The sequence below is a fragment of the Rana temporaria genome, chromosome 2 (genome assembly GCF_905171775.1).
Source record: "Rana temporaria chromosome 2, aRanTem1.1, whole genome shotgun sequence".
Lineage (NCBI taxonomy): Eukaryota > Metazoa > Chordata > Amphibia > Anura > Ranidae > Rana > Rana temporaria.
Window position 1 is genome coordinate 86415282 of NC_053490.1, and position 26577 is coordinate 86441858.

General features: G+C 43.1%; 1 protein-coding gene across 1 annotated transcript in view; it reads left to right on the forward strand.

Moving 5' to 3' along the window:
* The window catches only part of LNX2 (ligand of numb-protein X 2), a 195674-nt gene that overhangs the window by 78928 nt on the left and 90169 nt on the right, over positions 1-26577 (forward strand). Inside the window, exon 2 of the mRNA XM_040340479.1 lies at positions 13219-13709. Coding sequence (XP_040196413.1) covers positions 13309-13709 — 401 coding nt within the window. The 5' untranslated portion in view covers positions 13219-13308. The remainder of the gene's footprint in view (positions 1-13218; positions 13710-26577) is intronic.

The following is a 26577-nucleotide window of genomic DNA, read 5'->3' on the forward strand; positions in this document are numbered from 1 at the left end:
ATAGCAAAAGATAAACATTTGTTTAAGAAAAAACAAAACCCATGTTTACATGGCTTGAGAACTGGAAGTGATGTCATAACATTGCTCTGGTCCTCCAAGGGCATAGAGAGGAGCGGTGGCCATCTTGTCATTGCTTATCTCTATGCCAAGACCCTGCCGGAGCCAGGTGGTTCTCAAGCCCATTAATCGATAACGTAAGCCTGAAAAACGTCAGTCACATCTCCCGCCGGTTCTTAAAGTGATCCCACTGTGAATCTGCAACAGGGACCACTTTTATCTGAAAGACCGGTGCCTGAGAGAAAAGACAATATCGGGTTCTAGCTGCAGCCATAACCCCTGGGATTTAACGTCACAGTAATGCCTTATTTTCCCAGTTATGTGGTCGGCAAGTGGTTATCTATGTTGCAGGGTTCTATTGTTGCTGGGAATAGTAGGTTGCTGGGGAGGGGGAAGAGGTTTTTAGTCCCTAGGGTGCTGGAGGGTCTATTGATGTAGCCTAGATCGCGAAGATAACTTGTCACAAATTTGTGGCAGTGTTGAATTATAAGTCTGTTAACTTGCTGCACATTTTTACTGGCAGGTTGTACACTTGCAGAGCACTTGAAGTACAAGTTCTAGTTGACACTTTTCCAATTTTGTAGCAAATCTGCATTGTAACTCTCTAGCAAGAGCAAAGTTGCAGTGGTGAGTCTACAGCAAGAGCTCTCCATGTCAGTGACCCCTGTGGTGGGATGACTATTGCACAACATAACTGAACCAGAACTTGCAGAAGACTTGCAGAATGTTTGCAAAGAAAGTTGAATGCAATGCAGACTTGCTGCAATTGTGCAACACACTTGTGAAGTCTGGCAAGTCTAGCAATAGCTTGGCAAGTCCTTTTCAAACTTGCAGCACAATTGCTTGCTCTCTGGGTGGCTGCTGGGAGATCTGTTGTTGCTTTGGAATATTTTGTTGGGGGAGTTCTATTGTTGCTGGGGAGTCCATTTCTGCTGGGTAGGTGTTTTGTTGTGGAAGGTCTACTGTTGCTGTGGGGGTCTGTATTTGCAGGAGGGTCAACTGTTACTGGCCAGAGGGGGTCTATTGTTGGAGGGGATCTGTTGCTAGGGTGAATCTATTGCTGCTGGGACAGTAGTTTTTGTTGCAGGGGACTATTATTTGCTGGGGGGGCTATCATTGCTGGCTGCAAGGGGGTCTATTTTACTGCTTTTCTTGTTCTTGACAAATTCCATACAAATTTCTTGGCACCACAAAATGAAACTTGGTTCTATATACTCCAAATGGAGTGGTACTGGAAGGTGGGTAGGGGGTGGAACCTAGAGACAGTGCTTGGAGGTGAATAGGGGGTGGAGACAAGAGATGACTTGGAAGACGGGGGAGTACTTGAATCTATTCTCTGAGAAAAAAGCCCTGGATATAAGTTTTAACTGAATGAAGAAAGTTTACCATTGTAAGACCCCCCTGTCGGTGTTAAATGGTTTTCCTCAACCCTCAAACTTCCACGTTTGCTGCACTGTTAAAGGAAGTTGAAAATAAAAGGAACAACAGGTTAAAAATCTATATTACATGACTCCAAAAACAAAGACTGTTTTGAAAAATTCTAGTAACGGATTGCATCATATGTCATTTTTGATTTTGCCTTTTGGGCCACTTCAGGGTCTCCCAAAGGTGACCTTGTTAAGGAAATTGTAAATTCTGTATAAAATTATTTTATATTTTGTATGTTTGCTTATGTATTGCACACTGCACTCACTGCGCACATGGCACTAATGTTTTCATTGCATGTTTTCATTTTTTTTCGAGTCCTGATTAGAATTAGTCTGCCTATGTTACGCCCCTTGTTACCATACAAGTACAATTTGTAATGTTAACCACTTAAGCCCCGGACCAATATGCTGGCTAAAGACCCAAGGTGTTTTTACAGTTCGGGGCTGCGTCGGTTTAACAGACAATTGCGTGGTCGTGCAACGTGGCTCCCAAACAAAATTGGCGTCCTTTTTTCCCCACAAATAGAGCTTTCTTTTGGTGGTATTTGATCACCTCGGCGGTTTTTATTTTTTGCGCTATAAACAAAAATAGAGCGACAATTTTGAAAAAAATGCAATATTTTTTACTTTTTGCTATAATAAATATCCCCCAAAAACATATATAATTTTTTTTTTCCTCAGTTTAGGCCGATACGTATTCTTCTACCTATTTTTGGTAAAAAAAAATCGCAATAATCGTTTATCGGTTTGTTTGCGCAAAATTTATAGCGTTTACAAAATAGGGGATAGTTTTATTGCATTTTTTTTTTTTTTTTACTACTAATGGCGGCGATCAGCTATTTTTTTCGTGACTGCGACATTATGGCGGACACTTCGGACAATTTTGACACATTTTTGGGACCATTGTCATTTTCACAGCAAAAAATGCATTTAAATTGCATTCTTTATTTTGAAAATGACAGTTGCAGTTTGGGAGTTAACCACAGGGGGCGCTGTAGGAGTTAGGGTTCACTGTGTGAGTGTTTACAACTGTAGGGGGGTGTGGCTGTAGGTGTGACGTCATCGATCGTGTCTCCCCTATAAAGGGAATGACGCGATCGATACGCCTCCACAGTGAAGCACGGGGAAGCCGTGTTTACACACGGCTCTCCCCGTTCTTCAGCTCCGGGGACCGATCGCCGCACTCGAGCGGTGATCGGGTCCGCGGGACCCGCGGTCCCGGAGCTTCGGACCGGGTCGTGGGAGCGCGCCACGGGCGCGCGCCCGCGACCCACGGCTGGGTACAAGTACAGGACGTATATATATACGTGCTTGTGCCCAGCCGTGCCATTCTGCCGACGTATATGTGCAGGAGGCGGTCCTTAAGTGGTTAATGTGATACCTTGCATCAAAATAAAACATATCCGTTATTTTGGAAAGATGCTGAGTATAACTTTTGTGTCTGTTCCCTACTGTAGTAGTTTTTAGTAATTTGGAACCACTAATTAATATGACAATAAGAGTTGCCTATCTATACAATTTCCAAAACACAAAGGGAATTTCCAGAACAACCTAAATCCTAGGCAAAGATCATTGGTCTACATATAGTGTTTCATATCATTAGAGAGTGATACAGGTAAACAGGCATCAAAAAATATAAAAACTCTGCGGCTCATAGCATACTTGTGTCGGTCAGCCTAACATGTTTCATCCTATGGGGATATCTTCAGAGGTGTCTCTGAAGATATCCCCATAGGATGAAACATGTTAGGCTGACCGACACAAGTACGCTATGAGCCGCAGAGTTTTTATATTTTTTTGATACCTGTTTACCTGTCTGTTGGTAAGTACCATACAATAAATTGCATGTTACTTTTACCTACCTTTTACCATTTTGTTTGCTTGTCTACAAACTGTGCTAGCTGCTTTGCATTGGGACTATATTATTTTTAAGTGAGCGCAGATATTTGCTCACTTTTATTAGAGAGTAATCGACTGTACTTTTTTTTTTTTTTTTTTTTTTTTTTTTTTTTTTAGCCAGTTTGGGGGTTCAGATTAAAAAAACCTCTCTGACTCTTATTTTTATTCAACCAAAAATCCACTTATTTTTCCTTATGACATCATTACTGGGACTGGGAAGAAGGCGACTAGAAATAGGGTCCTGGCGACTTTGACTTTTTTTTGTGAGCTGGCGCCATCTGGTGGTGAGCCGTTGGTATTACAAGTTAAGCATTACAAGTTAAACAGCAATTCTAATGTAATTTTTCACTATTTTCACTGCCATCTTCTTCCCTCTAATTAGAACCCCCAAACATTATATATATTTTTTATCCTAACACCCTAGAGAATAAAATGGCGATAGTTGCAATACTTTCTGTCACGCCGTATTTGCGTAGCGGTCTTACTTTTGGGAAAAAATTACACTTTTTTTAATTAAAAATAAAGACAACAGTAAAGTTATCCCATTTTTTTTTTTTTTTATATTATGAAAGATAATGTTACGCCGAGTAAATTGATACCCAACATGTCACACTTCAAAATTACGTCCGCTCGTGGAATGGCGACAAACATTTACCCTTTAAATCTCCATAGGCGACATTTAAAAAATTCTACAGGTTGCATGTTTTGAGTTATAGAGGAGGTCTAGGGCTAGAATTATTGCTCTCGCTTTACCAATCGCGGCGATACCTCACATGTGTGGTTTGAACACTGTTTACATATGCGGGCGCTGCTCACGTATGTGTTCGCTTCTGCGCGCAAGCTCGTCAGGACGGGGCGCGTTTTCTGGCTCCTAACTTTTTTAGCTGGCTCCTAGATTCCAAGCAAATTTGTCAACCCCTGGCCTACAGACATGAAGCTGTGGGTTGATTGGCGACATAAAGGAGTGTCTTTAGTGGCGACAACACTGGATGGCTGTGGTGGAGAGTCTCCTTGCTAGCTGTAGAGTAGTGCACAGCCTACATCTGCCATGGCACATCAAGGAAAAGGGTGGACCTTGCTGAAGACAGGTAAGAACACTTGGTTGCTCCACTATAGCAGCTACCGGTTGCTGTAGGGGAGCTGTATAGAGGTAGATGTCAATAAAACATTGAGACAATATTCCCACATTTCAGCAAGCTCAGTCTAAACATTTCTTAGATCGGTATTGAAGGCAAAGTTGATTGTTGATTTGCCTGATAATATCAGTTTTATCAGAAAGTAACAAAATTTGAGTTATGCATTAACATAAAAATATCCTCTTTTGTCATTGCTATTCAAGTCCTTGAATTATTTGCATCTTTTAGGTTGTAACATGTATTTTTCATGCAGGAAACCTTGAAGAGATCATTTCATGCAATGACTTTATCTTGTTAGACACTCCCAGAATCCTTTGCAAATAGCTGTGTCTCACCCAGTGATATTGAGGTGTCTGGGACATACTGACAACAGGGTGCCTGTAGAATATAAATAAGTCCCGGAGCCCATGCTGTACATGCTGTGGATAATTGTGACTTTCAAATCGGTGACCTTGGTAATGAGGAGAAAAAAAATCATTATTCATGTACTCTTGTGACTCTTATCAGGATGTGGAATTCAACAAGTGACCTTGAAGTGCAGATGTAAACTGTTATTAATGTGTGGTCTCGCCAGTCACCATAGGAACACACTTCACCAAAATAAAAGATGTGAAGACAATTGCCATTTTTTTACATTGCTAGGTGGTGTTTACTTCCCTTGAGCAGTTTTTGCACATTTTCTTTTGCATTTTGATTTTCCGTGAAATAGGTTTTTGATTGCATTTTGACGCACAATTTCCCTTAGCATTTTTTGATGTACTTTACAATAGGTTGCCAAGGGCAAGGCTAATACGTATTTCTGTAATGGCTGTGCATATTATTTTGTATAAAACCTAATAATAAAAGTGGACTCTTCTCACACCTTCGCTGAGTAAATAGCGTGGTGAACAACATGGTGGAAGCACCTAAAAATGCTTAAAGGAGAAGTATAGCCAAAGCTATTTGGCTATACTTCTCCTATAGGTCACAGGAGTTCAGTTTGTTCTGCATTGCTGTTACCCATGTTCAGCTGACCGCGACAGATGGACACAATTACCAGGTAGGTGGACGGCTCAGTGTGATCTTGGTGCAAATTAATTTGGAACCTGGCTGTATACTCTCTACTATACCCTCAGTACTACTCTCAAAGAAGGCATCTTATGGCTTCATATAGTGAGTAAATTCCAAGGTTGCTGCACAAACACCAAACTATTAACTCTTTTATCTAACATCTACTCCTATCAAGACTTGTCTAGAGATATACAGTCTTTTTTTTTTAGCTTGGGACAACCAATTTAGATACCTGGGAAGGTTGTTCCTCCCTCTATTTTTCTAATAACCTTGATACACATCGAGGAGCTGATCCCCTGTGTCCGCCCACCAGAAGTAACTGGCATGTGTGATATTCCACCATGCTATATCACAGGGATGTGCAATTAGCGGACCTCCAGCTGTTGCCAAACTTCAAGTCCCATGAGGCATAGCGAGACTCTGACAGCATCAAGCATGACACCCAGAGGCAGAGGCATGATGGGACTTGTAGTTTGGCAACAGCTGGAGGTCCGCTAATTGCTTATCCCTGCTATATCAGAATAAGATACTCAATAGGTTTGTCCCGAGGAAGCTATACAATCAGCAAAACTTGGTGACCAGCAGATGAGAATATACACACCTCTACCTATAAGTTACAGTATATACCGTATTTATTGCGGTATAACGCGCTCCCGCGTATACCGCGCACCCCCAAAGTTGACCCGAATCCTGTGGAAAAAAAGTTTTTTTGTGGTTTTTGTACTTACAGTTTTGGTGTCTTGCGCGGCGTCCATCGGCGGCCTCGTCGGGTCCGGCGTTCGTCTGCGGCTTCGGGTGTCCTCTTCGGCGGGTCCGGCGTCCTTCTGCGGCTTCGGGTGTCCTTCTGCGGCTTCGGGTGTCCTTCTGCGGCGGGTCCAGTGTCCTCTTCGGCGGGTCCGGTGTCCTCTTCGGCGGGTCCGGCGTCCTTCTGCGGCGTCCTCCCCTCTCGTTTCCCGCGCCAAGTTTGAATACTGCGCCGACATATACAGAGCGCAGTACACTCGTGTATTGTCGGCAATGCTCGGCTACCCGCGCTGACGTCCTGTACGTCCAGGACGTGAGCGCGGAAGGAGCCGAGACTGCCCGACTATACCCGAGTGTACTGCACTCAGTATATGTCGGCGCAGTATTCAAAACTCGGCGGGGAAAGCGGGTATCGGCGTATACCGCGCACCCACGATTTTGCCCTGATTTTCAGGGCAAAAAAGTGTGCGGTTTATGCCGATATAAATACGGTACTCCACAAGCAAGAGGTGTTTGTATTGTGGTCCCAACTGGAACATATGTATCATATGAAAAATTGTGATATTATTGATTTTAAAGTAGTTTGTACACACAATGGTATTTTAACAATGTAAATAAAGACTGTAATTTTTTTAATTTGTTTGTTGTCTTATGTGGGTGCCATTGAAATCCACACACTAGCAGGACTAGTACCTTTATATTACACGGCAGTTCATAGTTATATGGGTTAGAAAATAAACCCAAAACTCCTATGGTAAACCAGTATTTAGCAATGTAGTACCTTCTTTAAACAGGTATGTCTCGTGCAGGTACCTTCTGCAGGGCTCTGCAGTGCTTTTCATTGGACAGGATGACAAATAGCTGTGTTATAATTGGACCAGAGCGAAAACTCTCATGTGCATTACTCATCTTGCAGCGTCTTAGTAACTTTATCACATTACACATACATTAGACCAGAGCAAAGGTGATTAGTGAATTAACGCCAAGTGATTGGTATCAACAGCATTTCCCAAGTGAATGTAAACATAGGTAATGTCTGCAAGTCAGCTTAACCCAGATTGTACTAAATGCTTACTTGCATGCCTCCTGTCAGATAATGTTGAACTGTCAGCTAAATGTTGGTGCTGGTTCGATAATGACCATGTCTAGTAAGGGAGCACAGCATAGAACAGTGCAAGATTCAGCACCATAATCCCTAGCTGTAGTGTGACCCAAATCTCGCATCAAATCTTGGTGCTGCTGGAATACCTGATCAGAAGGTTCCATTACAACAAGCACAGGGGAAAACACAGCTCAGCTGGTGACAGTTCAGGATCATGTGATCATGTGCACTGCACTCATACTGATTTTTGTGGTAGATTCATGTAGTTCTACTTTATCTGTGGTATTATACAATCCATTAATAAACCTTGTCACCATTATTTTTTAAATGATTACAAATGATTTTGTGCAAAATCATGATTGCAAAAAAGTTGAAGACCTAAGATAGTTACTCACCGTGTTGTGTTAGAGGAGATCAATGTGTTATAATGCAATACTCAAAAATGTATTAACATCAGAGGGTTTTTGTAGCTATTACCTTTTGTACCACCTTCCCCTCCATTTAATTTGTAAGCTTCATGAGTAGGGCCCTCCTATTTCTTCTGTAGTGAACTGTATTGTAGTTGTACTGTCCCCCTTTACATTGTACAGTACTGCGTAAACTGTTGGCATTATATAAATCCTGTATAATAAGAATTAGTAGCAACTAAACATAGTTACATAGTCAGGTCGAAAAAAGACACAAGTCCAACCAGTTCAACCATAAAAAAATAACAAAAATAATAATATCATACAATCCCATATACCCAATTCTATACCCACAGTTGATCCAGAGGAAGGCGAAAAACCCCAGCAGAGCATGATCCAATTTGCTACAGCAGGGGAAAAAATTCCTTCCTGATCCCCCGAGAGGCAATCGGATATTCCCAGGATCAACTTTACCTATAAATGTTAGTACCCAGTTATGTTATGTCATTTTAGGAAATAATCCATGCCTTTCTTAAAGCAATCTACTGAGCTGGCCAGAACCACCTCTGGAGGGAGTCTGTTCCACATTTTCATAGCTCTTACTGTGAAGAAACCTTTCTGTATTTAGAGATGAAATCTCTTTTCCTCTAGATGTAAAGAGTGCCCCCTTGTCTTTTGTGTTGACCGTGAAGTGAATAACTCAATACCAAGTTCACTCTATAGACCCCTTATATATTTGCACATGTTGATCATATCCCCCCTTAATCTCCTCTTCTCAAGAGTGAATAAATTCAGTTCCTCTAATCTTTCCTCATAGCTGAGCTCCTCCATGCCTCTTATCAGTTTGGTTGCCATTCTCTGCACTTTCTCCAGTTCCCCAATATCCTTTTTGAGAACTGGAGCCCAAAACTGAACTGCATATTCCAGATGAGGTCTTACTAATGATTTGTACAGGGGCAAAATTATATCTCTCTCTCTGGAGTCCATACCTCTCTTAATACAAGAAAGGACTTTGCTCGCTTTGGAAACCGCAGCTTTGCATTGCATGCCATTATTTTAAAGCTAATATTTCAAAAATCAGACTTGTTTGGCGCATATTTGGTGGTCCTGTCCAAAAGTGAGCAGACTATGGATCAGAATATACGCCCTACCCCACTCTAATCTTAAGAAAAACCCATATGAAGCTCTCCTTTATAAACCCATTGACACCCCTTCTCTGCTCGGAATGACACTTTTTTGCGGCACTTCTAAAAACCCATTGTCGCACATTCAGTGTTGTACATCACTTAGCTCTTTGCAGATACGGATGTAACCAGCCTTCCACTGCTTCACAGTCCCTCGGTATTTATGTAGCAATATTCAATTAAAATTACACGAAAGCTGTTTTTATAAAATGTGATGGCCTCATGACATATGTGGAATAGAATTGCAGCCATATATAGATTTTCCAGTATGGCCAGCAGTAATTTCTTCCTTGGACGGTGCTTAATATCAGTTTGTTATCTTTCTTCGGTAATGGGAGTAATAACACGCAATCGTCTCCCAAGTGAATTTATATTTCCTTTTTAAAAATGCAAATAGATCAGTTTTAACGACGAGCAATACAGCTTTTGTCTGTATCTACATTTATAACACCATGGTAAATTGGATGCAGCGAGATGCTGAGTAGCACAGAATGTGTGATTAACATGCTGAAATGACTAACACTTGCTTATCATTTGTAACTTGGTGAATAATTGTTAAGGGGGAAAAACAAGACAAATCCTATTTAATATTCTGCTTTCTATGTTCAGAGAACTTGGGCTCAGTTCTTACATTGTGATGTATAAAGTGTTTGTAGATTTTGGCAATATACATCAGTAGGACCTGTGGACATGGTCAGGATTTCTTCAAGCCAGTCAATCTCTTGAACATTGCATGGCACAACGTAGGCATGTATGGTGGGCTCTACTGACTTAACACATTTGTGGTAATAGAAAGGGGAGGATACGAGGTGAAGGGCACAAGCTGACGCTGCTTTGTTAGCTCGGGTAGAATAGTCATCAGGGTAGGTTTTCTAACCTTCCTTATTTATGCTCCCACTAAGAACTGTTGGAAGGCTGGTGGCTACTTGCATGTATACAGTAAGTGGGTATCCAAAGTTCGAACACGAATGCATTTAGACCCAAATGTAAGTAATGTTGTGACCGAACAGATGACACGATCATAGGGCAAGAAGTAGTAGGTCACCAACACACCAATGCTTCATTCAGTGTGGATTTGTTTTTACTTAAAGTGGAGTTCCAACCATAATTAGCATTTTTTAAATGTATGTCCTTTCATCCTGCGTTTTTATAATATAAATCCGGTCACTTACTATTTACAATCCACCGCCGATCCGCATAGATATTTAAAAAATATAGTTGATAAAACTATGTCTACACCGTTGTCATTTTGCTTGTGGGCATTGTGAAGCATACAAGCACTAAGGGCCAAATCCACAAAGATCGTGCCTAACTTAATTTTTTCCATTTAAGTTACACTGCCTTAAAATTTCTACCTAAGTGCCCGATCCACAAAGCACTTACCTAGAAATTTTGGGCTGTGTAACTTAAATTCCGCCGTCGCAAGGCGTTCCTATTCAAATGGGGGCGATTACCATTTAAATTAGGCGCGCTCCCGCGCCGGCCGTACTGCGCATGCTCGGGACGTCATTTTCCCGACGTGCATAGCGCAAAATTACGTTACGCCGAGCTTTGTGGATTGCGACGGGTCAATAAAGTTGCGTCAGGAAAAAAAAAAGATACGGCGGGAAAAATAAAAATTCAAAATAAAAAAAAAATCGCTACTTTTACATGGTGTACTAACTTTACACCATGTAAAAGCAGCCCTAATTTTGCGTATGCAAACTAAAACTTACGGAGAAAAAACGAAGCTGAAAAGCTTTGCGGATCTCCGTAAGTGCTAATTTGCATACCCGAGGCGGCATTTCGACACAAAATGCCCCCAGCGGCGGATGCGGTACTGCATCCTAAGATCCGTCAGTGTAAGTCCCTTACACATGCCGGATCTTCTGCCTAACTATGGAAAACTGATTCTGTGGATCAGTTCCATAGTTAGGAACAGGGATACGAGGGCGTTACAGCAATTACGCCATCGTACCCCCTTTTGTGGATTTGGCCCTTACTTCCTGGAAGTCTTGGATGGGGAGTGATAATTGGACAGCGCACTGCATCCTGGGAAATGACACACATTTCCCAGGAGCATTAGAGGGAGATGATGTCAGAATCCTAGGTGATTTCAAAGGCAGATTTCGTGGGACCGCATAGCAACAGGCATTTCCAGATGAGTAAAAAAAAAAATTTCTTTTTTAGGTGTAAGCTACAGTTTAAAGCAAAATTGTTTTTTTGATGGAACCTCTACTTTTAAAGAGGAGCTTCAAGCTCCCCCTGCAAATTTTTTTAAATCAGCAGCTACAAATACTGTAGCTGCTGACTTTTAATATGAGGTCACTTACCTGTCTAGGGATACAGTGATGACCTCACCTGAGCCAATTCTTTAATTGGCTTCGGGTGAAGGTGCTGGCATCTTAAAGGGGTTGTTTTAATTTTCTTAATAGGTTCCTTTAAGCTAGTGCATTGTTGGTTCACTTACCTTTTCCTTCGATTTCCCTTCTAATTTTTTTTTTCTTTGTCTGAATTTCTCACTTCCTTTTTCTCCTCAGTAAGCTTGTCCCCATAATCCATGGGGGTTAGTCAGCCAGAACAGCTTACTGAGGGGGAACAGGAAGTGAGAAATTCAGACAAAGAAAAAAAAAACATTTAGAAGGGAAATCGAAGGAAAAGGTTAGTAAACCAACAATGCACTAGCTTAAAGGAACCTATTTAGAAAATAAAAAACGAGCCATTAAAACCCCTTTAAAGTGGAGGTTCACCCAAAAAATACATTTTTAACATTAGATTGAGGCTATTTAAGGGGAGCAGAAACGGGTATTCTTCTTAAAATCAATGCCGTACTTACCGTTTTCGAGATAGATGTTCTCCCGCCGCTTCCAGGTATGGGCTGCGGGACTGGGCATTTCTATTTGATTGACAGCCTTCCGACCGTCGCATACAGCGCGTCATGAGTTTCCGAAAGTAGCCGAACGTCGGTGCGCAGGCACCGTATAGAGCCGCACCGACGTTCGGCTTCTTTCGGCAACTCGTGACGCACTGTATGCGACCGTCGGAAAGGCTGTCAATCAAATAGGAACGCCCAGTCCCGGAGATCATACCCGGAAGCGGCGGGAGAACATCTATCTCGAAAACAGTAAGTACGGCATTGATTTAAAAAAAATACCCGTTTCTGCTCCCCTTAATTAGCCTAAATCTAATGTAAACATTTTTTTTTCCGGGTGAACTACCTCTTTAAGTAAGGGAAACCGACAAGTTTTAAACTGCACATGCACGAGCCATGCTGCGCTTTGTGAGTGGTCCCGCAGTCTTCTGGGACCAGTGATGTGTTCCAGAAAGCTGTAGGGAAGGGATGGGGAGCCGAGCTTCTGGATCAGATCAGCGCTGCACATATGACTGGAAGTGGGAGCGGGTACCTGTCAAAACCAGGTACCCACTCCCCCCAAAAAAGTTCAAAATGTGTCAGTTGAGGGGGGGGGATGCAGACGTGAAGTGAAGTTCGGCTTTAGGCAAGATGAATTGAAAGGGTTCAGGGCTGTGCAGGAACCACAGATGCACTTGATTAAGCCTTCATGTGATTGATGGGATTGGCTCCTGATTTGATCAGGCATTTCTATGTCTATGGGCAGCTTTAGTGTATAATTAATTCAATGTAGAGCAAGGTTTTTTATTTATTTTTTCATGACAGGACGCTTTTAAGGGACCAAAAGTAGAGTTGCCCTTTAGCTACATGCCCAGCCACCCCCAACCCATGCCAAGTGCAACATACCTGGATAAATATTTTTCTTATCCCGTGCCCTGATCCAGCTCTAAGCAGAACATCCAGCCTTTCATTAAAATAAAAAAAGGTCTGCTGTGGCCCCAAAGAACTGCTGTAAATTCATGTCTGAAATTCATGGCTCTTCTGCCATATTATTATCAAACTTGATAACATTCTAAACTACAACCTGCATCCAAGTGAACCTGTTCCATTATAGCAAAATATGAAGTTTTACACTATAAAACTAAGATTTCAGTGTGAGGGGATTTTCCAGTTCAACAGTATGAATTTAGACACGCGCATAAAATATATTCAAACGTGACTGCGCACTGTAATTACTGCATGCACTTGCATATCTAAAAATGTCTTTCAGTGTGACCCATTTCACCAAGTTCCCAGCAGTCTGTTCCAGTTCTTCTTTCCTGTGTTCCAACCATAACCTGCTCCTCTTTCTGATCTGAAACTCTCTGTTTTCTTTTTCCTAGGGAGACAAGTGACCATGAGCCTTTCTTGTATGTTGCGCTAATGACCAAGACGGTGACGGATTGTTGAGCTGCATCAGAGCTGGGGTCAGTATGGGGACGGCGACTGAAGAACTGGTGGTGGCAGAGGATGATTCGTCATTGAACCCCCTTTGCTTTGAGTGTGGTCAGCAGCACTGGACAAGGGAGAACCACCTGTACAATTACCTGAATGAAGTGGACGATGACCTGGTTTGCCACATTTGCCTTCAACCATTGCTGCAGCCGTTGGATACACCCTGCGGCCACACGTTCTGCTACAAGTGCCTCAGAAACTTCCTACAGGAGAAGGACTTCTGTCCACTGGACCGAAAGAGGCTGCACTTTAAACTGTGCAGGAAATCCAGCATCCTTGTGCACAAATTGCTGGACAAGCTGGTTGTCTTCTGTCCTTTTTCCAATGCATGCAAGGACACCATGCAGCGCTGTGATGTAGAGGCTCATCTCAAAAACAGGTGAGACAAAGTTAGTCAAACTGGTGAAGGCACAAATGGGTCAATGCCAACTAAATTTGAAGCTTACTTTACACAGACACTGGCAAGGTGATTCTCATACCGGCGTCCATGGACGTCCGCTGAACCTTTTTCAGGGGGGGCATCATTTTAAGGTCATCCATGCTCGGTCCCTTTTGACAATGTCATGAAGGGGAGGGGCTTAGTCATTATCACATAAAGCGCAGGCATGCAAAGGGTTGAGAAACCTGATGCAACTATCAAGCAACTAGAAACTTTGAATAACAAGATCATAAAAAAATGTAGGCCCCCCCCCCCCAAGGAAATAACAACCCCCCTCCCCCTCTCTGTCAGCTGGAGCTAGAAGAGAGAGAGAGCGGCTCTAATTGGATTCGCCGTGCCGCCGCCTTGCTTCCTGCCCGCTGTTTTTCTCACCGAGGATCATAGCACTGATTTCTAGAGGGGGGGCAAGCGCCCTCCCTTGCCCTATGGAGCGGATGCCCATGCCGGCGTCGTATATCTTTCAAGGACTACAGTAATGAGATATTTCCTTCAGAATTCCCATGTCTGCCAAATTGACATGGCCATTACAGTGCCTTATTCTGATAATGTCATTCTCCCCCAAGTGAATTTTCCATAATGTAGGAAAAATAAAAATTGAGGAATCCAGGTGAGAAAGAGTGACATCTGTAATATGGTCTTGTGGGATCCAGATGAGAACATACAATGATATAGTCATGTGGGAAGAGATGGGGACACAAGCTACAGCTGACACATCTTTCTAATGGAGTCTCGTAGACTGTAAAAATTAGGCTTTACAAATAGATGCAACTGTATTGTTAAAACTTGTGTAAATGGAAAGAAATTAAAAAAAGAAAACCGCAGGGGTTTTTTGACCAGCCAAAACAAATCTTTCATTGGAAATAGCACATATACAATTTTATAAGTTCATTTAGAGATCACGTCTTAAGCAAGCTATAGTAAAAAAATGGTTTTCGCATCATTGGTATGCCGGCTACTGAAACTGCCTGATCAAACATGTTGGATCTTCTTTTTTTTTTATTTTTTAAACCAACTAATTTCTAATCATTGATGGGGTAATTGTATGAAATAATAAAAATCAAATGTGCATGAACTAGGAAAGTATGACCCGGAAGGAAAAGAATGTTTACTGTCATAAAAGTTCTTTCATACGTAATATTAAACATCTAATAAGGCGGGCAACAAGAACAAGTTGTGTGTCTGCATGCAAAATGTGCTGGCATTATAGTGAAAATGGGTTTACACCTTATGTACTAATGCACTCCCAGCACCAGGAATCTAGTCTGCTAATGGAAGGCTAGTATATAAAGTGCCATAGTGTTTGCAAGCAGAGTGGAATACTCTGCTGTAAGAAAAAAAATAGTTTTTGTCCTCTGGTCCGCCCCAACTGAGCCACCCTGGCTCCCCTGCCCCCCGCAGCCCCTCTGTTCACCCCCTGGTGGCAAGTTTGGGGATCCAGAGTCGGTGCAGCAGGTGCTCACCCACCCAGTGAGCAGAGAGTACCTGGGATGGAGGTTGGGATGAGGCAGGGAAGAGGGAGAGTGGGAGGGGGGCCAAGTCGCTGCACCATGTGTCTCTGGGTTGTACTTGCCAAGTTGCCAGTCAGCCCCTGCTGATGACCCAAACCTATAGCTGTTATTAGCAGGACACGTAGAAAGTATGGGATTTGTTTGCAAATTCTCCCTACAGTGGTATTGCGTTTTTGAGTCTTCTGAGTACTCCAAGTCATTGCAGGGGTTAGCCGGAGAAATTGGCAGTACTACGAATTGGAGTCTTCCAAGGACCCCCAAATCATATGTGAGGTGAGCAGGAGCCTCAGCAAGCACTAGAATATTATGCACAGTCTCTCTTTAGTGGTTCTTCATATTTTAGTCTTATGGGGAGCCTAATTCATGTCCGGGATCAATAGGAGCCTTCAGCCTTCCTGTTGGGGTAATGGTTAATAGTCGTAACTCATCTATCCATACAAGTCTGAGACACCTGTACTAGCTCACCCTAATTAAAAGAAAACTGCTTACAGTGGCGTAAATAAATGGGTTTTACTTGCAGAAGTATGAACACAAATATTTCAAAATCGAGCCATAATGAGAAAATGGATTGCCATTAATTCAAATTACAAAGATGAGTTTGTGATGTAAAATTTTCCTGAGACTGTGGGGACATGTCGGCTACTTTTTTTCAATGTGTAGGGTTGAAATAAGCCCGATAAGTTGCTAAATCTGCAAAATAATGTCACTATACTTTGCACCCAATTGTCTTTATATGTCAGCTAGTGAATATTGTATATAACCGAATTTGCCAAGCAGTCCCTTAGTAAAGAACTACACGTCACAGCATACCCCGTCAGGCAGAAATTGATAAGCCATGGTAGGGTTCCCAGTTCCTCGGCTGGTGGGTTGATGGTTTTCTGTGTAAGGTGCTTCCAATGTCTCTTTGCAGAAATTCGTTTTTTTTTTTTTGTTTTTTTTTAAGAAAACCAGACAGCAGCCAGACAATAAGTGGTGCTTGAATAAAATGAAGCTGCAAGTTTCTATTGTGTGGATGAGACATGCTTCATTACCTGTTTTAGACCCATTGAAGCTATGATGTTATTATACTGCTGTGCTCAGAAATTCACCTCTTAATGTTTGTGGCAGACTCTCATTTCCAGTACAGGAAAAGTTACTTGGGTCAGATGTGCGTCAAGCGGGTCTTTAATCCTGTCTTCATTACAGAGCCCCAAATGCCTTGACCTGCTTACAGCCGCTGAGTTCTGTGGTCTTCATTACTGATTGCAGCCGGGGGCCTGCGATTTTTATATATAGACAACATACTGCAGTGAGTTGTTGATATAGCTATCTTTTTTTTTTTTTTTCAAACTGCACGCAAAAGCTATTATATAAAATCCCAATGACAGGAAATGTGTATCAAACAATATCAACACATAGCTCCCAACTGTCCTTTATTAGGTGGACTATTTCTCCATGGAACTGAAACGCTCTGCCCCTCTTTTTCTCTGCAGTTACCCCTCCCGTTGGTCTGATGACAGTATCAAAGAAATATTAAATATCCTCAATATAGATAAATATTAAATCCGAAATACATGATGATAAAACATGTAGCTCTTTTTCCATCTCAGAAAGTTAGGGATCTTATTTTCTGCCTGGAAACATGAGTGCTAAAATATGATTCGTTTTCTAGACCAACACAGGCAGTTTTGTTTTTTATGCCATATATGTTTCATGAACAGAGCTTAAAGTAGTTCTAAGCCCCAAAACAAATATGTAATATATTGCAGCTTACCAACTTGTAGATGTGGTGGCTGCTTTTTGTTTTTGTTTTGTTTTTTACTTTTTTGCCTTTATTGTAACCTGGTTATCTGGCCAGTGTCTGTTATTTTTCAACTTACAACAAATACAATTAATCACTGCGCTAATGTCTATTCAGCAGCTAGCATAAAATATAGGTAACAATATAAAAAAAATGTATAAAGATATGCAGCGCTAGAAATACAAACAATAACTATGTAAATAAAAATCCACTATCATTGAGCGGAAAGAGGCCATGTTCCAAGAAATGGCATCACCCACAGTGTAAATATGACAAGCTGAGGTGAACTATGAAATCCTCCACCGCACACCAACACACCGGGCCTCTTACCACAGAAAATGGACCACTAGGTTATAAGTGGTCAGATAAGCATGATGGCCCGGATTCACAGAGAACGGGCGCACATTACGCCGCCGTAGTGCATCTCAATGTACGTTACGCCGACGCAGCGCAGAGAGGCAAGCATGGAATTCAGGAAGCCAGTGCTCCCAAAGCTGCGTCGGCGTGGCGTAGATTTCGAAGGCGCAGGCCGGCGTAGGTGGAAGTGGGCTTGCCCCATGCAAAGCCATGCAAATGAGGCGTGACCCCATGCAAATGATGGTTTGAGAGCCAGACACGAACTGCGCATGCGTCGTGTCATGGACGCATCCCCGTGCGCATGCTCATAACCACGTCGGAACAACTACCTAAGATACGCCAGATCACTGCCTACGCCATGAACGTAATCTACGCCCATCCAGACACACGTCCAACGTAAACTACATTAAAACCGCCGGCTTCTGTTCCCTGATGCAGACCTTTACATGTCTGCTGCTGATTTACACCTCCTTTTATGGGGCTTAACTTTACGCCGGACGTACAACTTACGCGCACCTCTCGTAGCCTGCGTCGGGCGGGCGCAGGTTCGTGAATCGCCGTATTTTCCTCATTTGCATATTTGAATGGCTAATCAATGGCAGCGCCACCATGCGGCCAGCGTAAATGTTCGCCCACCCTACACCGGCGTAGGCAAGTTACGTCGGCGGGATGAAGCCTGTTTTTAGGCGTATCTTAGTTTGTGGGTACGGCGCACAGATACGACGGCGCATATTTGCACTTACGCGGCGTATCTGGAGATATACGTCGGCGCAAGTGCTTTGTGAATCCGGGCCGATATATCCACTAAAGCACGACTCCACTCTGGTACCAAACAGCTGACCCTCATAGGGTCATAACCAGGGCTCAAATCCTGCGGGAACGCGTGGGAACGGAGTTCCTGCACTTTTTTCACAGCAGGAACTCAGTTCCCTTTGCAGGACTAGAGCAGCCGAGGGCAGCCGAGCCGCCCAAGCTTAAACTTAAAGTTCTTTCTAAATCCCGCGATAACTCGCGGCAGACCTCCGCAATGTCTCCTTGGAACAATGACAAAAGCTCCCAAAAGACATTACGGCATCGAGGAAGTGACGGAATACCCGCACACTACCCGATGAATCCATATACAGGAAGCGGCCAGTAACATAAAGGATTACTATGGTACAGTGGGTGGGAGTTCCCACACTTTTTTCCCCAGGACTTGACCCCTGGTCATAACATGGAGTAAATCCACAGGTTCATATGTAGGATGAAAGACAAGCAGCTCCTCATAGTGTAGTATGTTAATTCAAGATGATTTTATTAAGTAAAACGCATACAGGGTACTCAAATATGGAGATTTAAAACAATCATTTCAGGAACACAAAAAGTCCTTGGTTAACATTTGTTTCAGCACATGTAGTGCAGGGGTCAAGTCCTGGGGAAAAAAGTGTGGGAACTCCCACCCAAGATCCACCCCCCACCAAAAACAAAAAAAAAAAGTATACGCTCATATGCATATATATTTCACAGAAAATACAGTGCAAGATTTATTTAAAGTGCCAGTTTACAAAAACAAAATAAGTTAACTTAACAGAATAATCACACATACCTTGGGGTACTCGGTACTGGCCTGGCTGGTCTCAGGGTGCTGTATCCCCCCATGTCCACCTCTGTACATCCCCATGTCCACCTCTGGGTTCATCTCTGTACCCCCTCATGTCCACCTCTGTGTTCACCTCTTTACCCCCTCCACCCCTGTCCCCCCCCCCCATGTCCACCTCTACCCAGTCCACCTCTGTGTTCACCTCTGTACCCCTCTCCATGTCCACCTCTGTACCCCCCCATGTCCACCTCTGTATCCCCTCATGTTCACCTCTGTACCCCCCATGTCCACCTCTGTACCCCCCCATGTCCACCTCTGTACCCCCTCCACCTCTGTTCCCCCCCATGTCCACCTCTGTACCCCCTCATGTCCACCTCTAACCCGTCCACCTCTGTACCCCCCTCCCATGTCCACCTCTGTACCCCCTCCACCTCTGTTCCCCCCGTCCACCTGTGTACCCCCGTGCACCTCTGTACCCCCCCATGTCTACCTCTGTACCCCCTCATGTCCACCTCTACCCCCGTCCACCTCTGTGTTCACCTCTGTACCCCCCCATGTCCACCTCTGTACCCCCTCCACCCCTGTTCCCCCCATGTCCACCTCTGTACCCCCTCATGTCCACCCTATCCCCGTCCACCTCTGTGTTCACCTCTGTACCCCCCCCCCATGTCCACCTCTGTACCCCCATCCACCTGTGTTCACCTTTTGTACCCCCCATGTCCAACTCTGTACCCCCCATGTCCATCTCTGTACCCCCCATGTCCATCTCTGTACCCCCCATGTCCATCTCTGTACCCCCTCCACGTCAACCTCTGTACCCCCCATGTGCTCTGGGTTAGTTCCTACCTTTGCACTTTACTATTCTGAACTACAAGATACATGATTGGTTGCTAGGACCACCTAGCAACCAATCACCTGCTACATTTCCTGTCCTCTGTTTGAAGCTGCCTTACCATCTCTCGCTCTCCCTGCTGTACAAGAGAGCGAGAGATGGTGTTTTTTTACTCCTGCTCGCGCGGCCGTTCTGTATGTAACCCGGGTAGCGGTACAGTCCGCACCCGACTCGCCTGTCACAGCTCTCTCCCTGCACTTTCTCACACGCCGCCCGACAGACACGCCGTGCTGTCACTGCGTTATACAGAGGACTTGGAGGAGGGGGGTGCCGCGGCCGCCCGACACCCCCCCCAGCGTGTGACACCCGAAGTGAATCGCCCCTGCCCCCTAGTTAGTACACCGCTGCAGAAGCTGCTCGAGTCCTGCAAAGGGAACGACGTTCCTGCTGTAAAATAAGTGCAGGGACGTCGTTCCCACGCGTTCCCGCAGGACTCGAGCCCTGATGTAGTGTCCTGACGTCAGATCTTCTGTGGATTCACTCCATGTTATGACCCTATGAGATTCAGCTGCCTGGAACCAGAGGGGAGTCGTGCTATAGTGTATATATCATGCTTATCTGACTACCTATATTCTAGTGGTCCATTTTCTACGGTAAGAGGCCCGGTATGTTGGTGTGCGGTGGAGGATTTCATAGTTCATTTCAGCTTGTCATATTTACACTGTGGGTGATGCCATTTCTTGGAACATGGACTCTTTACGCTCAATGACAGTGGATTTTTATTTTTCAACATCCTTTAACAATCCAAGCTGTCCAACAAAAGTGGCAGTTAGACGTTTGAGACAAACCATTTAACACTGACAGGAGGGGGTCAATGGTCAGCTTGTATTCAATTATTTCAAACCTTTATACCCCAAGGAAAAATACAAAATAAACTGTTGCTGTAACAGCTTAAAAATTGTGAGTTGGAGTTCAGATTTAATTTGTTAGTCAAGTCGATCTTATTCTGCTAGTCTAGCCATATATTATTCAATGTTTTTGTACAATTTGTCTATAGATTTATCAAAACCATATAATATGAGGTCAAACCTAAACACTTTCAATTTGCAATCAGGCAGGCCCTTAAGCCTCGTACACACGACCGAGTTTCCCGGCAAAAACCAGCAAGAAACTTGCTGGAAGAAATTTTTTTGCCGAGGAAACCGGTCGTGTGTACATTTTCATCGAGGAAACTGTCGAGAAACTCGACGAGCCAAAAAGAGAGCATGTTCCCTATTTCCTTGACGGGAATGGAGAAAATTGTCTTGTCGAGTTTCTCGACAGCCTAACAAGGAACTCGACGAGGAAAACGATGTGTTTCGCCTGTCGAGTTTCTCGGTCGTGTGTACGAGGCTTAACACTACATAGTTGAAGGAAAATCTAAATGAAAGTGAATAAGAAAATTGTACAATGTATGGCCAGCTTAACACTACCCTCTCCCCAGGTTGACAATGCTGATGTCCAAAGGTGTCTCCGTTGCTCTTCCATCCAGAGTGGGGACAACCTAAAGCAGGCCACAGACTGATCGAAATTCTGTTGGTCTAGCAGGAACTGGCCAAATTTCAATTAGTGTCTGTCCCTTCCTGTTGGAAAGAAATGGTCACACATGCTTCAATATTTATTTTTCAGATCAAAATTTAGATTAGAAATGCGTTCCAATTAGATTCAATCAAACTGAGTTGATGTTGATTCTTTTGCATAAACCGCATTGATAGACTTTGTTCATGACTATGATCGTATTTAGATCAATCCAAATTTGAGATTACATGGAAATGAAGATGCAATTGAAAACTTACGATTGCAACCTACAATGGTATCTTAACAATCAATCAAAATCCACTTTCCCATGTGTGGCATATCGGACAAATAGGTGGCCGACTATAGATTATCTCTATTAGAAAAGATTGATCAGAAAATAAATTATTCAGTTATGTATGGCCATCATTAGGCTAAGGCCTCATTCATACAAGATGTACTATACTGCACACCCGTTCAGGGCTGTGCCTACCAACATGAGGATGCATAGGTTTTCCATGCATACCTCTGCAGGCAGTCCCATTGATGTCATTGGACACTCACCCACACTGACAGAGATGTCATATTGGGACACTATAGCTGTGTCTATGCAGCCGTACATCTCTGCGTGGATAAACATGGATGTACACTAAAGTACGCTCTGTGTGATCGCGGTTTTAAGTGTTACTAAACCTACAACAGTAAAATCAGTCTGTATATGCAGCATAGCATGCTTGTTATACTCCTGGTGGGACTTAAGGGGTTAATCCTCTGCGTTGTGTAAAAAGGCTGTTTTTATCCTGTATGCACAGATCCACCCCTTCCTACACTGTCTATCTGGGAAAGTAGCTGACCTGCACATTCTCAGTTGTGTCTTTTATGCTGGAGAGAACAGTTACTTTTTCTCAGAGACAGCCAGGTCACATGATATTGACATCGCACATGTGGACGTGTATACAGGCTGAAGTGGAAATCTCCTCCTTCCTGAACTCTCAGCACTGGAGAAACTGTGGTTTATCACTGACTGTGGTATACAGATTAGCCAAAAAGGTATATAGTGGCAATATTTTTATGTAAACAGATTTATAAGCAGATTTATAAGTTACTGGCACTGTGGGCAAGGGGGAGCAGATGAACTATTTTCATATTACTGAAATCCATAACACTTTAAGCCTGGTACACACTATAACTGTCAGCTCCTATGGTCAGTAACTATGTGATGTTAGTACAGCGATCTCCCCTGCTGAGCTGTTGTGTTCTGACAGTTGGACAGCCCCTCGCCAGAAAACTCTGATCCATTGGCTGAGAGCGCTGATTGGGAGTTGGTCGACAGGGTGGCATACACAAGGGCCGAATGTCTGACATTTTTTTTTTTTGAGACAGCCGATGTCTCCCAACATTTGGCCCATGTGTAAAGCCTTGTACACACGACCGAGGTACTCGACGGGCCAAACACATCGTTTTCCTCATCGAGTTCCTTGTTTGGCTGTCGAGGAACTTGACAAGGCAAGTTTCTCCATTCCCGTCGAGGAAAAAGAAGACATGCTGTCTTTTTGGCTTGACGGGATCCTCGACAGTTTCCTCGTCGAAAAATGTACACACGACCGGTTTCCTCGGCAAGAAAAAAATCCCAGCAAGTTTTCTGGCTGTTTTTTGCCAGCTACAATGGAGTCTATCACATACTATGTTGCAGGACCACAGCTGTAAATTTTTTTTTTTTTTTGTGGTATTTGGTACAGTATGTGAAATTTACAAAGTTTTATTGCACAGATTTTTGATTACAAATGTTTAGGTTTGTGGCTGGCAATAGCTGGAAGTTTCTGTAAGGTGTCTGCTTGGGAGAACATGTGACGTAGCCATCAGTGATGGTGCAAAAATAATGGCTTTTTAGGTAAAACAGTGATTTTAGTAATAGCATTACTAGTACTACATAGGGGCAGTAATACGACCGGTCACCTTGTTCATAAAGAGGGAAAAGTGGTGACCGTCTTCAATCTTGCAGATCAATCCCCTAAAGCATTTTCAATGGAGAACGTTGAGGCAGCTGTTTTAGTGAAGAAAAAAAATTCCAACACAGGATTGAGTTTGTAGCGCAGTAAAGACTTCTTACAACAGAAGGTGTTCACATGTCTCATTCCATTACATATCCTAAAAATAACAGAATTATTCTTCATTTCAGGAAACTTTGCAAAGCCATGAAAATAATTTCTTTATGTCCAAAACGGTCAACTGAACATTGAGAACTGCTGGTGTATAGTGCAAATGTAGTGGTCTCCCCAATCTCCAAAGGCCTGGTGATGACCCCCAGAGTCAGTTTTTTTTTTTATTTGTTTGTTTAGCAAAAAAAACTGTGGTAATTAAATCTCTCACTAAAAGAAAGCTCTATTTGTCAAAATAAAATAGAAAAATCTCAATTGGGTATAGTTATGCATGACTGCCCAATTGCCATTCATAGTGCGAAGAAACCATGGAGCATGGTGGGAGATATTAGCATACAACACTCCAGGAAGTGTTAAATACTGAAAACACTGACAGAGGCTGTATCTCTGGAACACATGCCCCCCAACAGGTGAGTATAATGGCTCATCATGTTCACAGTGGGGCAGTGCTCTTCCATTGCGTTGAAACAAATCCAAGATTTTTGGAGCATGTTTGGGGAGCTAAAAAAAAGCACTTTCCTATTGAAAGCAATGGAAAACACAATAAAAATGCGGCATAAACATATGCTTGATGCATTTTTTGTTGCGGTTTTTGAGTCACGTGTTCTTTAAAAACTGCACCGCAAACGTGGTAAAATCGCGGCCAAAAATCTGTGTTAAAGTAGTTTTAATGTTCATATCTAGCAGAAAAATAAGGATTCCCCTCTGATACAATTCTTCAAGTAAACATTTTCATATAAAATTGATCATGAGATAAAATACATGAGCACAAGCTTTGTATGTGATTTGCTGCTGTAGATAACATTTCCACCTTTTTCCTCTAAGCTGGCACATATCATTGCGGTGCCCCCAGTTCACGTTGCTGTCTTAATGAAGGAGTGTTCGCTATTGAATAAGTCGTTATTTGCCCTTCACTGGCGTCATTTTTCTTTCTCTCTGCAGCCTGGGAAACGTTAAGTGAATTCTGAATACATTGACTGGCAGACTGCTTGGGATCTTTTTTTTTTTCTTATCAGACTTTCGGGAATTTGCAATTGTTGTTCAGCACAGCCAGTAATGCTAAGCTGTATTAAATCCAGGATTTCTCTGCTACTTGCCGTTCCAAAGGTGAAATGTACAGATCAGATGTGAGTCTTAAAACGATTAGAAGATGGTGTGGGCGGATTAATATTATCCGAGAAATACTTATTGTTCATTTATTGTGTTTTGCCTTTCCCTGTACTGATTTTCATCTGGCATTTAAAATGTTTAAAAAAGATTTTAGGGTAAAATATAATGCTAATGTATTTCTTATTATTAACCCACTGTGGTGCACAAAACCAAACCACTTATAAATGAACAAAAAAATTACAAAAAGCACATCCAAAACGTGCGCTTAAAGCAGAAGTCCCACTTAAAAATAAATATTAAAAGTCAGCAGCTACAAATACAGCAGCTGCTGACTTTTAATCATGGACACTTACCTGTCCATGGTGCCCGCGATGTCGGCAGCCGAGGCCGAGCAAAAGCTCCGCTTTCGGCTGCCCCCACCGCCATCCACAGTGAGGGAATCAGGAAATGAAGCATTGCATTCCCTACTGTGCATGCGTAAATTGCGCTGCGCGTCTTCATTGGTCCCCACTGTGTTCTGGGAGCTGTGTGGCTCCCAGAAGACAGAGTAGGCACCGGAAGTGGCGTAGATCACTGAGGTGATCTATGCCAGGAAGTGGGAGCAAATACCTGTATTAGACAGGTATCTGCTCCCCCCTTCCTCCTGAAAGGTGCCAAATGTGACACCGGAGGGAGGGGGGTTCCAAAAAGTGGAAGTTCAATTTTTGGGTGGTACTGCACTTTAAAGGTGGTGTGTCCCTAGTCCACCTCTCTAAGAAGTAGGACCTTCCCTGACCCCGCCAGGACAAAAGGCTCCTGACAGAAGCAAAGCACACTCATGGTCCACCTAGCCAGGACCCCTCTCCACATGGTCAGCCGAGGCCAACAACCCAGTACTAGGTGAGAGGCTCTCCTGAAGAGAGACCCTCCAGGAACCCATTTTTGGAACCCATTTTTGGATAATTCATTATTTATGTCGAGTATCGATATCCTTTATAAGGAATCGATTCGTTTTCGGATAATTCAATATTTATGCGTGTGTGTGTGTGTGTATACACATATACACACACACATAGCTAGAATATATATATATATATATATATATTATATATATACTGTGACAGGAAGTCGGGTAAATCTGTGGGTGTTGTCACAAACGGGACATACATTTCTGCCTTGCTTGGACAATACACTAATCATTATTGGGCGTCGGCTGCAAAAATAGCCAGACAAGGTCTAAGGGCGTTGAAAGACTCCAGCTGTTCAGAGTGAGGCAATTAAGCCCTCTATAAGAAGTCCAGAGGGTTACCACTAATTGCTGCGTCACTCCTAAGGCTGTGTGAGTAGGAGAGCAGTGCCAGAAGGTTTTCGGTGGAGGTGAGGAGAGGATTGATTTTTCTGTGTGATACAAATCAGAAGACTATTGTTTTGTGCTGTATGACCAGCACTGTCTACCCAGCAGTAGGCTGTGTTAGACTTCATAGATAGGTTCCTGTGTGGAAGGTAGACGCCCAGAGTGGCTAGGATTTATTTTATGTTTGATTTTGTTTATGCTGTTTGGATGCTTGCAATTGTTTTCCAGCAAGATGGAAAAATAAACCAGAAACTTTGTTTTCAACCGTCTTCGACTGCCAGTCTATATAAATTCAGTGTGTGGTGAACCCAACCAAGGGGTCACACACCCCGCTACCAAGCTACCCCCTCACAATACATAAAAATATGTGGGACTTCTGCTTTAAGCGCACTTTTTGGATGTGCTTTTTGTAATTTTTTTGTTCATTTATACGTGGTTTGGTTTTGTACAGTGACAATATCTCTTCTCCTCGGCTCAAATACAATACAATACCCTTCTCACTCAGTTCTCAGGAATGCACTTTTCCAGTAATGCAACCTCCAGCACAAAATGAATCAGCTGATTGGACTGTAAGATTTACTGAGTTGACATTTTGT